Raw genomic sequence first — 14,091 nt, forward strand, 5'->3', positions numbered from 1 at the left:
TATATATATATATATATATGAAGAGTTAATTTGCAAAAACCGATAACTCTTATTGTTTTTATTAAGTAATAATAACTTAAACGAATACAGGTAATTTACAACATTAAAGTTAATTGAAAGTATGTTTTTTTTTTACATATTAAAAGTTTGTTTTATAGCAAGAGCAGATAACTCCAACAGTCATTTTTTGGCAAAAGCAGATAACTCTACATTTCATGTTTTAGAGTTTAAAAAACACTCGTTTAATCTTTGTAATCTCCTCAGATGACAATGTAGATGCCTGACAAACGTTGTTGTTGTTGTGATCATAAACTGTATGGATGTGATTACACGCAATACACAGAGCTTTTCTTATATATATATATATGACCAGATTTTGATTAGATCGTGTAATTTTTTTTTTTTAAGTTTGATGTAACAATTATTTGCATTAAGACGTGCGGCTTTATCTTCCTAATACAGTGCATTACTAAAGAGGAAGGCCAAACATATCACATTCCTAGTTACGCAACTAGTCCTTTCATTCCCATCTGTTAAGAGTCATGCTGTTTTCATCTCCCTTCATATGATGTGCCACTTTCCCACAATTTGTTCTTTCTGTTTAGTTTTTCTTAGAAGATGACTCAGTGACTTGCCTTTTTTGGCTAAATGACTTTCTAGTGCTTGGTCATTAAGTGAAATTGTTTCCACCAGGGTGAACGTTACTGTTAAAACCTTCAGAGTCATTATAGATTCCTCTAAATGTTCAACATCAAGCAACCGGCTTCATTTCTGATGATCCATGGAATACGACGAAGCCAAAGAACTAAATATGCATGTGCTTTCCAACACTGAGATCTCAAAGGATACTGTTTTATTCAAGAGATATGATTGAAATATTTAGGCTGAATACTCTGTGTTTGATCTGAGATAGTATCATGTGCCACAAGCAATTCCGGCATTCCTTTTCAGCAATGCAGCTTTGATCACAGCTAATGAATTGTTGTGCATAGGAGCTCACGATTCAAATGCAACAATGCACTTACTCACAGAAGCCTTTTATTTTTTGCAATACACTAAGAAGCAATCAAGCAAAACTAACAATGCCAATTGTATTGACCGTCCACCTTGTAATGAAAGGCACTTAGAGAAAGACAGTTAAGATGAAAGTATGTGTGCAATGACAAAGCGACCACAGAAAGAGAAGAAAGTCTCTTTATGTTTTAATTAAGAGGTTGTAAATCTTTGTCAACCTGTGCCTCTAATTAAGAGAAAGACAATGAGGTGACTGTAGACAGAGAAAGAGGTCAGCCATAAAATGTTTAATCAAATTAGATTTAATTTATACAGCACTTTGTTTGCACAAAGACTATCATAAGGTGCTGTGAAGCATGCAGAACTATTTTTCTACACTATAAATAAATTAATTACATCTAGACCTTTTAGTCTATAATGTAAGAAGAAACCAATTCGCCCAACGGCCAGTTGAAGGATTTCCTATTCAGTGGTCAATTACTCAGGTAACCTGTGCATTGCAGTAATGTGAGGTCCTGCTTGTTGTTTATAGATCTTCAAGTATACTGTAGCACTGCTATACTCAAGAGGGCCAGGCATACGTGCATGAATTTGTTTTTCAGCATTTCGAAAATAAAGTACTGACCTCAGTGACCGCGAGGTGTTTAGGCCCTATAGCATCACTGAAGCAGTAAAGTCCAGGGCAGAGATCACACAAGAAGGTGATATCAGCTGCTGTACGCTCTGCTTCAACAGCTTACACTGGATTAAAGTGAGGAATAATTCACTCAATCATGGACATTCACACTCACCCTCATGCTCTAAACCTGTATGAAGTTTAAAGAATGTATTTGACCTTCATTTTCCATACAGTTATATAGTAAATACGGACTACAAAAACAAATAACAAGTGCATTGTTCAACATTATCTTCATATTTTCAGTAAACGATGAGAGAATTTTCATTTTTTGATTGAAATATCCCTTTAACACTAGAACCGCCACAGGGTAAATTTTACCCATGGCTGTTTTTAAAACGTACATAAAAGATTTTTAATAAAAAATTCAAGTCTCCCAGTCACTGACTTTTACTAAAATTGTGTGATTTACAATCCCCTGTTGTTAAAAACTGTTTAGATAAAACCAGATAAAAAAACGGGGCATTTATCCCTATAAGCACCAGCACGGGTCAAATTTACCCGCTATATAATGCCTGCATGTTCGCGCTGTCATTTTCGTGCCGCTTATGTTTTAACATTGTACATTGCTAGGCAATACCTTTCACTCACTGAATTAGCGGTTATCAGTTTCATAAATAAAGACAAAAAAGTTTAGTTTTACTTTTCTTTTTGTTTTGTTTTCATTTTGACAAGCTTATCTTTGCTGTTTACCTCAGCTTATGCTATGGAGGCTCTCTCTTTTTTCTTTTATTTTTTATTCCTCAGTGTTTGCTAAACATTCTATAATTTATTAGTCATTATATAGCCTAATACAGCGTGTAGGCCTATGCCATGCCTCATCTTATTCGTTTTTGTTAATTTGCCCAGCTCCCCGTCAATGATCTAGCACCCCATCAGCACCTGCGTTCAAAATTATCTGGCACCGCCCCTGGTACATCGATGTATTTTTGAAAAGCAAAAATTAAGTTTGTCCAACTCTAAACCCAGTCCCCAAGTAAATTAGGTTATTAAATAAAAAACTAGCAAAACGAGTTGGGCGGTGTCCCCAACACTTTTCAACGCAAAGTTACGCCACTGATAAGAAGCACTAAATGCCATGAGCGATGGAGAGTCTGATGGTGGGGAAGTAAAGCGTCCTAATGTTTTAATATCCTTATATTACTCATAATTGTTAAAAATTTGGATTACTTATTTAATTTTTGTTTTGCCATTTCTATCGTTTATTGTTTGCTTCTGTGTTGCTATTTATTCTAGTCTCCTGTTTTCTGAAGAAAAAAAATCCGATCTGATGAAATTAATAATTTTTTTTTTTTTATTACCCGAAGTTTATTGGTGTTCTTCTTGTATAATTCAAATTATAAATGATATAACTAAACAAATGAATAATTAATTAGGTGAAGCTGTGCGCTTGAATTTGTCATTGCATCATATGCAATGTGGTGAATTATTATTGCTCATTATTGTCTATAGGCTATTTTAGTAATTTAAATAACATAGGTTATCTTAATATATTGATTAATAACATTGTATTATAATAGCCTTTTACACCACCCAAATATGTATTTACTTCCTTCTAATTCTCGTTGTCAGTGCAGGCTTGTTTAGCTTAATATTGACCGTTATGAAAAGTAACTAGTGTAGCCTACATAAAAAAGCCTTGAACATAAAACAACAGGACAAAAATATAGTTGATGACTAGACATAATCATTTCATGACTTTAGACACTTCTTTGTGAAGACAGTAGCATAATACAGTGAAATAATATGTTCTTTAGCCATTCAAGAACACCTGTCATGTACGTGGGTAAAATTTACCGCTGGTGCTTTTAGGTATACAGCGACCCCTGGCAATTTTAGTATTAAGACCCACTGCTCTCTCCAGTGCAAACGCAGTTTAACATTATTCATCTGGTAAGCCTTGAATCAACTATGAGAACAACCTGATGTTCTGAATATTCAGACTAATTCAACTGACAGAAACTCACTGATGTAGTGGCACTGAGGGCCTCTTAAGTCAGACTTCAAAATAATTCCCTGAACTTAATTAATGTAGATCACATTGAAATGACATATCTGCATTGAAAATGGCCTTAATAAATGCACCATAACCCCGATGACTGATCATAGCTCATGGGATTCTTTTGAAATCTGTGGTGGTTTTATGTTTTAGTTAAAGGGCACCTATTATGCAAAATCCACTTTTACATGGTGTTTGGGCATAAATGTGTGTTGGCAATGTGTGAACACAACCACCCTACAATGAGAATAATCCACCCACTCCTAATTTTTTAATTCCCATTTAAACCAAGTCAGTGTCACTAGGCCTGCCGTTTTGATTCTCATGCAGTGTGATGTCACACTGCATAGGGCCGGGCCACGGGGGTTGATTGACAGCCCTGCATTGCTATAGTTTCCGCCCTCAGCGGTTGTAAGCTGTCCTCCATTTTCTCCATGCTTGAGCAGCTGTAATGTCAACAATGTCTCGCAAGCAATCCCGATGCTCTGTGTTTAGATGTAAGACTGAACATAAGAGTCTTCATTTTCTCCCAACATCTGAGCTGCTGAGGACGCTGTGGATTACTTTCATTTTTCAAGGTAATGCGCCTCAAAATCTACCTAAAAAGGTGTATCACTCCAGACTCCTTTGTGAATGTCATGTCGTTATAGTGCTTAACGTTTTAACTGTATTTGTGTGCGTACATTAAGTATTTTTTAACTGATCAGCAGCGCGCTTGTGAGATTAGTTTGTGCCGTTCATAGCGCGAGATTCATTCGGTAGCACGGTCGCGTGGCTCAGTCAATTGATCCGCTCCGATGACAGGTCAGTGCGGCGCAAGCTCTGTAACATTGCGCTGTTTCATCCCACTTTCAGTGCATTTGGCTTCCCATATATACGGCTAAACAATGGTTCTCTTGCTCTCAGTCATGTTGCTTCTACCAGCTATTTATTTCTGTAGATATGCAATGCAGAGAGACGTATACACGACGCCCTCTTCTGGAGACTGGGCGGGAATATGCAGCTCATTTGCATTTAAAGGGATACACTCCAAATCAGCTCTTTTTTTAGACATACCTCAAAAATGACATTTTCCAGCTTTTATAATAAATGCTCTGTTGGGTATTTTGGGCTGAAACTTCACAGACACATTCTGGGGACAACCAAGACCAATATTACATCTTGTAAAAATGGGCATAATAGGTGACCTTTAAGTGAGCAGACCACACTTTATGTGAGCACACACTGCAGTCAGAGATGTAAAAAAAAAAAAAGCCATTTAGAGTCTCACAGAAAAGCCTTTTATTTAATACTTCCCTGACAACTACTGTGTATTTTTCCAGGCACAGAGTAAAAGGCCTTTTGTCACTTTTTCCTTTATGCATGCCTGATCATACATGAAACACACATGTATAAAGGTGTATTCACACCTGTCTTGTTTGGTTCGATTGAATCGAACTCAAGTTCGTTTCCCCCTTTGGTGCGGATCTTTTGGGCAGGTGTGAATACAGCTATCGCACTCTGGTGCGGACCAAACAACCGTACTGAGACCCAGCTGAAGAGGTGGTCTCGGTCTGCTTCCAAACAAACTCTGGTACGGTTGAATGGATGAACCAATGAATGGATGACCTTAAGCACACGTGTGGTTTTGTTTACAGTTTCTGGTTCACTTGCAAAAACAGCAGTGTGAAAGCGAACCACACCAAACAAAAAAAAAATCAACATTGTATTTGGTCCGGACCAAAGCAAGTGAACTATCGGACTTTCCTGGTGTGAATACACCCTAAGTTATAGTCAGTCACACTCTGCATGCTCTAATAAGCCGGCTACTGTCTAGTGATTTTGCAAACCCTGCTAATTTGCTGGTAACAATTTCATTGCATCAACTTTAATAAGGGTAAGGGGCTAATAGCATACATCTGCATATAAACTCATATATAATGAGCCAATGAAGTTAGACACCCTGAGTCACTGGCAAACTATGCGCCCATGCATAAACAAATAAAAGCTCTGATGTCCAGTGTTGGATACAGACAAAAGCCATTTCTGAAATAGTCAAAGGACTGTAAAATACATTCAACCTGAGATCTGCACAGACTAAATAAACAAACAAAAAATTAGATCAAATGAATCATGCTTTTAGTGGAAAACCATATGGGTGTTCTTATGGTGAAACTGCATCTTATAATAAATGGAAGCCAGTCATAAAGTGATTTAATTACATTAAAAAACATTTTACACAGAAGGCCCAACATAAAAAAACAGAACTCTAATACTTAGGATGAATTGACATCAGTCACAAGAGCATCACTACAGCCAAACAGCATTTACACTGAATTTAAGCCACGGCAGGGCAGGGCAGTGCTAACGCTGTTATGCAGTTTCATATTCATTCCTCCTTGTAATGTACTGTCTTGAGTCCAGTGAGAGAGGATGAATTCATTACAGCTCCAGTATCGATCTGACAGGACCCAGCTGAGCCAAATGGAAGAGAACTTGCTCCAAATGCCCATAAACACACCTTTATCTCAAAGCTCTTCCAGGGAGTTCAGAGATGGATTGACAGACAGAGGAACAAGCAGACAGGTGGATGTACATGCAGATGCATGAATAGACAGACGAACCAAGGAAAGGATGGACGAACAGACATATGCATGGATAGACAAGCACATGGATAGATGGACAAACGAACAGGAAGATGGACATATGAATGGATGTGCACGATAGACAGCCAACCAATGGATGTACAGACAGATATAAGAATGGACAGATAGACGGATAGATGTATGCACCTAGATAGACAGATAACCCAGGGATGGATGGATGGTGCATGGACAGACAAGCACATGGATGGATGGACGAACAAACAGGAAGGCATACGTATGGATGGGTGTGCACAGACAGACACCCAACCACTGGAAGTATGAACATATGGATAGATAAATGAACAGACAAATGGATGGATGGATGGATTGATGTATGCGCCTAGATATACAGATAACCCGTGGATGGGATGATAAGTGATTGATGGATGGATGGATGGATGGTTGGATGGATGGATGGATGGATGGATGGATGCGCCTAGATATACAGATAACCTGTGGATGGGATAATAAGTGATTGATGGATGGATGGATGGATGGATGGATGGATGGATAGATGTGCACGGATAGACATCCAATGCATGGATAGACAAGCACATAGATGTACAGACAGATAGAAGAATGGACAGACAGAATGATAGATGTATGTGCCTAGATAGACAGATAACCCATGGATGGATGGATGTGCACGGATAGACAGACAATGCATGGATAGACAAGCACATAGATGTACAGACAGATAGAACAATGGACAGATAGATGGATAGATGTATGTGCCTAGATAGACAGATAACCCATGGATGGATGGATGTGCACGGATAGACAGACAATGCATGGATAGACAAGCACATAGATGTACAGACAGATAGAACAATGGACAGATAGATGGATAGATGTATGTGCCTAGATAGACAGATAACCCATGGATGGATGGATGGATGGATGAATGGATGAATGGGATAACAAGTGATGGATGGATGGACAGACAAGCACATGGATGGATGGATGGACAAACAGGATAGCATACCTATGGATGGATGTAGACACCCAACCAATGGATGGATGGACATATGGATAGATGAATGAACAGACGGAAGGATGGATGGATGGATTTATGTGACGTGACGTGACATGTGGCCAAGTATGGTGACCCATACTCGGAATTAGTGCTCTGCATTTACCCATCCAAAGTGCACACACACAGCAGTGAACACACACAAACCGTGAACACACACCCGGAGCAGTGGGCAGCCATTTATGCTGCGGCGCCCGGGGAGCAGTTGGGGGTTCGGTGCCTTCCTCAAGGGCACCTCAGTCGTGGTATTGAAGGTGGGAGAGAGCGCTGTACATTCACTCCCCCCACCTACAATCCCTGCCGGTACGAGACTCGAAACCACAACCTTTGGGTTATGAGTCCGACTCTCTAACCATTAGGCCACGACTTCCCCATGTATGCACCTAGATAGACAGATAACCCATTGATGGGATAATAAGTGATTGATGGATGGATGGGTGGGTTAAGAAGTGATGGTTGATAAATTGATAGATAAAAAAGTTAATAAGTGATGGATGGATGGACAGGCAGACAGACAAACAGATGGATGGATAGACAGACAACCCATGGAAGGACAGATGGATGAATGGGGGGATTCATGGAAGAACAGATGGACGGATACCTGAATGGATGGACAGATAGACGAATGGATGCACAGATGGAAGAATGGATGGATGGATGGATAGATAGATGGAAGTACACAGATAGACAACCCAAAAATGAATGGATCTCTGGAACAATGAATGGAAAAATAGCTGGATTCATGGGCAGAAAGGTGAATGGGTGGACAGGCAGACAGGCAAATAGATGAATGACAAAGAAATGGAAGTATGGATGGATAGACAGTCAGGAAGAAGGATGGTCAGCTAGACAAATGGATGGATAGGGTAACATCTTCCATCATTTAAATTTCATCATCCCTTACACCAAGGCACTCATGAAATAACCAGTCATCCAGTTACTTCCTCAAACATCTGACACTTCAATCTGTTTTAACTGTAAAAAGACACCAGTCAATGTCATCAGACAACCTAGACACAAACAGAGATGAAACTCATGGAAATTGCTCAAGCATTCCAGGAACGACTGCTTTTAGAGAGTGGATTGACAGCATTTAGACCAGAACAACACAAACTGATTAGAATGATGCATATACGGTTTCATGCTGCCAGTGGGTCAAAGCTTCTGATTGGCTGAGATTGGTGAAAGTGCTGGTCTGGCAGGAAAACTCTTCTCTTAAAGAGGGAAAGAACAGCATGGCAGAAGTAAACCGCTTACATCCACATTCCTACACACCAACACATGATTGATTCACACGACAGAATGTGCAAGGAGGAGACAAAACAATACATTATGAGAGAATGAACAGTGAGAGAACGCCACAACCTTCACAGCTGAAATCATCAACGGCACTCATCCAAGCAAAAGCAGTGATACATCAGACTCATAATCATACACTTTCCCTCAGTGAGGGAGGGACAGTAAACATATTTGTGGCCTCCACACATGTTGGCAGATGGAGAAGGTGGGTGAGCTGGACCTGAGTGGGTGAAAGCATAAAGACTCAGAACAGGAAACCTAGGCTGCCCGATGATTAGCCTCTGGTACATCACTATGCACCATGTGCAGTACAATATCATTAAGGGACAACCAGACACAACCAGATGGACAGTTCAGGCCATGTCTGTATATAAAACCAAAATGATGCTGCCTTCTTGAGCAGTACAGAGGTGAAAAATTACAATTCTGTCTTTTTTTTTTTCTTATGTGAAACATAAAAGAAGATATTTTGAAGAATGTTGGTAACCAAACCATTTTGGTAGCCATTGACTTGCATTGTATATATATACAAGAAAAACACAAAAGTATCTTCTTTTACGTTCCACAGAAACAAGAAAGGCATACAGGTTTGGAACAATATGATGGTGAGTAAATGATGACAGAATAATCATTCTTGGGAGAACTATCCCTTATGACAGGTCTGAAATCGAATTTGGCATAACACCCTGTTACTTCACTGCCTATAATATATCCCACAATCCTTTGTGTGTTCATGGTTAAAATAATAAAAAATGGCATCTGATGAAGTGGTTGAAAGAAGTAAAAGATTTTAAAATGTCAATTTTTTTTTTTTTTATCTTTTCAGCTTATGATTCTATACACTCTTAAAAATAAGGTTTCCAGCAGGGATGCCATAGCGGAGACATTTTAGATTCCCCAAATAACCTCTCGGTGAACAGTTCTTAAAATAACTATTTTTTCTTAGTGTGAAGAACATTTTAAAAGTCTAAAAAAAAAACGCTTTCCTCTAGAAAGAATCTTTAGTGGAAATGAACATTTCTGTGGATATTAAAGATTATTAATTGAACCATAGATGCCAATAAAGAACCTTTATTTTAAGAGTGTATCTGCTCTAAAATAATCATTTGAATTTGTTTTAGATCATTAGACATCACCACATGGAGCAGACTGGAACCAGATTTCTTAAAAGGTGTCTTCATACAAAACGCCACCTGTTAATGCACTGACTGGGCAATGAAACGGCAAAGCAGCTGCCTTTGGATTTTGGAGCCTAGATGTCTGAAACCAAATGGTATTAAATTGGCTACATATGTGACCTTGCCATGAAATCCAAAGGACTGTGGGTAGATCTATCTGTACTCTGTCTGTTTAGCTTGCAGTGTGTTGGCATACAAGTATTAACATGTTGAAACCATCGATAATAATTACTAAAAACTAGTTTCTGGCATCTACAGTATAAACAAAAAAGCAAAAACTGTAATAAACTGTGAAGGAGTGATGCAAAAAAAAAAGGTCTTTGTACTTCCAGATGGTTCATGAGATGAGAAAATGGGGTAAACATGAAAGCCCAGAATTGGGAAAAGAAAGGCAAAGTGCCATGATTAGTTATGATACAAATTTTTTGACCCACCATTGTGTAGCTTTCGCTCGTACAGTGAAACTCCAGGACCAAATTACATACATTTTGTAATACAACACAGGATTGGAGAGAGAAAAGGGTGAGGTGGGGGATGAGGGGGTGGAAAGATGAGGTAACTGAGAGAAAGCATGTAAACAAACAGAAAGAGTGAGGATGGAGGGTGAAAATTAATTTCACATCTCTAGGCCCACCGAGCTGTCGATAGCGATCAAAGCCTGCTGGGTGAGATGGTTGTGCATTGGGGATCTCAGCTGCAGTACAGTGGGGGTTAAATGTTGTCTGCTGGCTCTCAATTGCTTTAAAGGGATAGTTCATCCCAAAAAAAATATTTATTTACCTTCAGGTCAAAAGGAGATATTTTGAAAACCATTTTTGTCCATACAATGAAAGTCAATGGGTCCAAAATAATACTGGATTTTGCATTTTGGTGTTCTGCACTAAACCAACCAGCTATGAGGTGAATCACAACATTACAAACTTTTTATCTGAGACAAAGCAACATTTGAAAATCAGGCAAATATACAAAACTGTGTAGTTAACGGCTGTAATGAAGGAAAGAACTACAATTACATGAAGCACTGCAAATGACATAACAGTGATGGTGAAATATAAAACTAATTATTTACAGTTGTTGACTGTGTCGACAGAAACTATACATTTTAAGTCTATTGCAAAATATACATATATACAGTATACACAACTATTACAAGTATTTTGACAGTTAGATCATTTTTGCTGCTTCATGGGCGTGGATGGAGTCCTTTTGGTGTGCTCTGATCACTGTGACTCTGATTGGTGGCATTTTATTACTATTTTATTACTATTAACATAACATGGTTATTTTAAAAACAAGTTGAATTAATGCAAACAGATGGCTTCAATGAAATCATATACCATCGATTAACAACCTCAGAGCTCACAAAAGGTCTGTCTTTAATGGTTTATCACAAAATCTATTTCCATATGGAGTTTTTACTACAGAAACCTGACTGAAAGTTATGCAGGTTTGGGCAGAATTTTCATTTTTGGTGTACTGTTCCTTTAACACCTCTTAAAGGTGCAGTGCCTAATTTGTGAAACATTAATGGCACCAAACAGAACTGCAAAAATTATGACTGTTTCCTAGTCAAACAAGAAGTCCTGACCCATATCTATGCCATTGGTTGAGTCGGTGTAGGACAATAAAAGGAAAGATAAAAAAGAAAAGAAAACAAATAAAAAATAAATAATAACCACTTTAAGTACTGAACTGTTCACCTCAGCAAATAAACACTTAAGTCTCTGAGCCGAAGATCATGACCCTGTGGTCTGCTGTCAGAATGCAGAATGGCTCTCAAATAAACTGTGCAGTGTGCTATTACCAAACCCATTACCAAACCCATAACCTACAACTCCTCAAACATTTTATTATGAATAATACATTAAGCTCCAACCTGTTTTCTATTCATCAGGTAACATGTGACCCTGGAAAACAAAACCAGTCGTAAGTTGCACGGGTATATTTGTAGCAGTAGCAAACAATGCATTGTATGGGTCAAAATTATAAATTTTTCTTGTATGCCAAAAATCATTAGGATATTAAGTATATCATGTTCCATGAAGATATTTTGTAACTTTCCTACTGTAAATATCTCAAAACTTTATTTTTGATTAGTAATATGCAATGCTAAAGACTTCATTTGGACAACAAGGTCCAAATTAAAGGTGATTTTCTCAATATTTAGGCCTAGATTTTTTTGCACCCTTAGATTCCAGATTTTCAAATAGTTGTATCTCATGACTTATGACTGGTTTTGTGGTCCAGGGTCACATATATAAAGTTCCATCCTGTTTTGACCCGTCAGCTTACCTAATGATGACGTACATGACCAAGCAGTTTCCCACCAGCCCCACCACGCAGACGATCATGTATACCACTGCTATAGTGATCTTGACGCCCCTTGGGAAGAAGCTGTCAGTCCCGTTGAAGGCGCTGAAGTTGTTCTGGAACAGGGACTCGTCGTACAGACGGAAGTGTCTGGGGTCAGCAAAGCCGGTGGAATCATTTGAGAACTCCATGACTGCAGCTATTGGAGAATAAAAACATAAATATAAAAATGCTTAGTGAAGCACACTATCCATGCTGTCTATCTCACATCCATGATTAACATGTTTTTCAATTTCTGAATTTTTTTTTTTTTCACACTTTGGTGGCTAAAAAAAAGTAAGCTTACACTTTTAAGGTGTCCTTGTTATTTATAAATTTATGCATTTAATTCCTGGTAAAATTAATTAAAAACATGTACACTTACTACAGGGTTAGGATTTGTATTTGGTTTAAGGTTAGTTGCATGTAATTATGCTTAATGTACTGTTGTTACTATAGTATGTACATATAACAAGGACACTAAAATGAAGTGTTACCAAAAGTAATAAACATAAACAAACATGTTGTAGGTTTAAAAAAAAATCTCTAGCTTGTTTCCTATTCTAGATGTCTAATAAACCTGGCATTTTATATTAAAAATAATGTTGTTTCTTTGGAATCGCCTTTGTTCCTCTTTTGTAACTTGTTTTGGATAAAAGTGACTTCTAAATGTATAAATGGAAACAAAAATATGCAGTAAAGCGATATTCTTTACAATAGTATTCATATTTGAAAAAGTTTGTTCGCCAAATTAAAGTCAGTCTGGTGTAACCAATATGCAGGCAGCCATTTTGTTGTCATGTGACATGACAACAAACCACTCACAAGTTTTATGAGGTTTTGAAATATTAAAATATTTAAAAAGAAAATAAATAAATAAACTGTTAGGTCCGGTCAAATGGAGTAACTCACAAAGAACACAAAGATAACATTACTATGAACTTGAAACGTGTGTTTTATATTATATGTTTTAAAGATGTCCCGTTTATATCTCTGACAACATTTATCGTCATTGACCCAAATAGATTTCGCTACAGTTGATGAGGTCGATGTGATATGCGAGGCGCATGGTGAACCATCTACTGTACTGTCAACAGTTTGCGCATGAAATACATCACACAGTTTGGCTATACAGAAAACAACCCAAACATGCAAAATTCCCGGTAACGTTCACAGCGGACCAAGCAAAAGTAGACAATCATTTAAATCACATCGCTTGAGGAGGGTTGGAATAGAGCAGCACATACCGCTGTCTGAAGAAATCCCGTGTGATCGCTTATGCGTCCGACTCCTGCAAGCACGCGAGGAATTCTTGTTTCCGCTATTCTTTCTGTTTTAAGCAGTCTCAGAGCTCTGTTTCCAACAGCACACAGATATTCACATCACTGTGTATCTCAGGCTAAAGAGAAACATGTTTTGTTTTTTTCTTCTGAGCGAGCGCAGTGGGAGGGGGATGTGCGCTAAAGCACTTGCTTGCTGTTGCGAATCTTCAGCAGCGACTTGCATCTCCGCTAGGTATCCACGCGCGCGCGCGTCTGAACAGGTGCCTTGTGCTGGAGAGGCAATGTAACTATTATTTAAAATATTATAAATATTTAAAATATTATAAAATAATAATTTAAAAAAATATTATCAATTGCATAACAATAGTATGTTTACAGTAAACAATCAAGCATGCATATATTTTTGTAAGTATGAATAACTAAAACTATAATAAAACATTTTCATTACCTGAAGTAAAATAAACGTTAACTGAACCAAAAAAATAGAAAAAGAAGAAGACGAAGAAGAAGAAGAAGAAGAAGACGAAAAACATGGGCTGTGTCGGAAAGCCTAGGCAGCTGACTTGCTGCCTCGCTGACTTGAGGCAATGACTTTGCAGGCAGCGTTTTTGCACGAAGGCACCTCATGAAACTGAT

At 38.1% G+C, this 14,091-nt stretch overlaps 1 protein-coding gene across 1 annotated transcript in view; it reads right to left on the reverse strand.

Moving 5' to 3' along the window:
* The window catches only part of LOC107681404 (delta-type opioid receptor-like), a 45,441-nt gene extending 31,765 nt beyond the window's left edge, over window positions 1–13,676 (reverse strand). Inside the window, exons 1-2 of the mRNA XM_016477703.1 lie at window positions 13,420–13,676; window positions 12,116–12,332 (exon numbers count right to left, since the gene is read on the reverse strand). Of these exons, the coding sequence (XP_016333189.1) occupies window positions 12,116–12,324 (209 nt within the window). The 5' untranslated portion in view covers window positions 12,325–12,332; window positions 13,420–13,676. The remainder of the gene's footprint in view (window positions 1–12,115; window positions 12,333–13,419) is intronic.
* Between the last annotated feature and the right edge of the window lie 415 nt (window positions 13,677–14,091).

The sequence above is a fragment of the Sinocyclocheilus anshuiensis genome, unplaced genomic scaffold (genome assembly GCF_001515605.1).
Source record: "Sinocyclocheilus anshuiensis isolate Anshui unplaced genomic scaffold, SAMN03320099.WGS_v1.1 scaffold881, whole genome shotgun sequence".
In the NCBI taxonomy this organism is placed as follows: Eukaryota; Metazoa; Chordata; class Actinopteri; order Cypriniformes; family Cyprinidae; genus Sinocyclocheilus; species Sinocyclocheilus anshuiensis.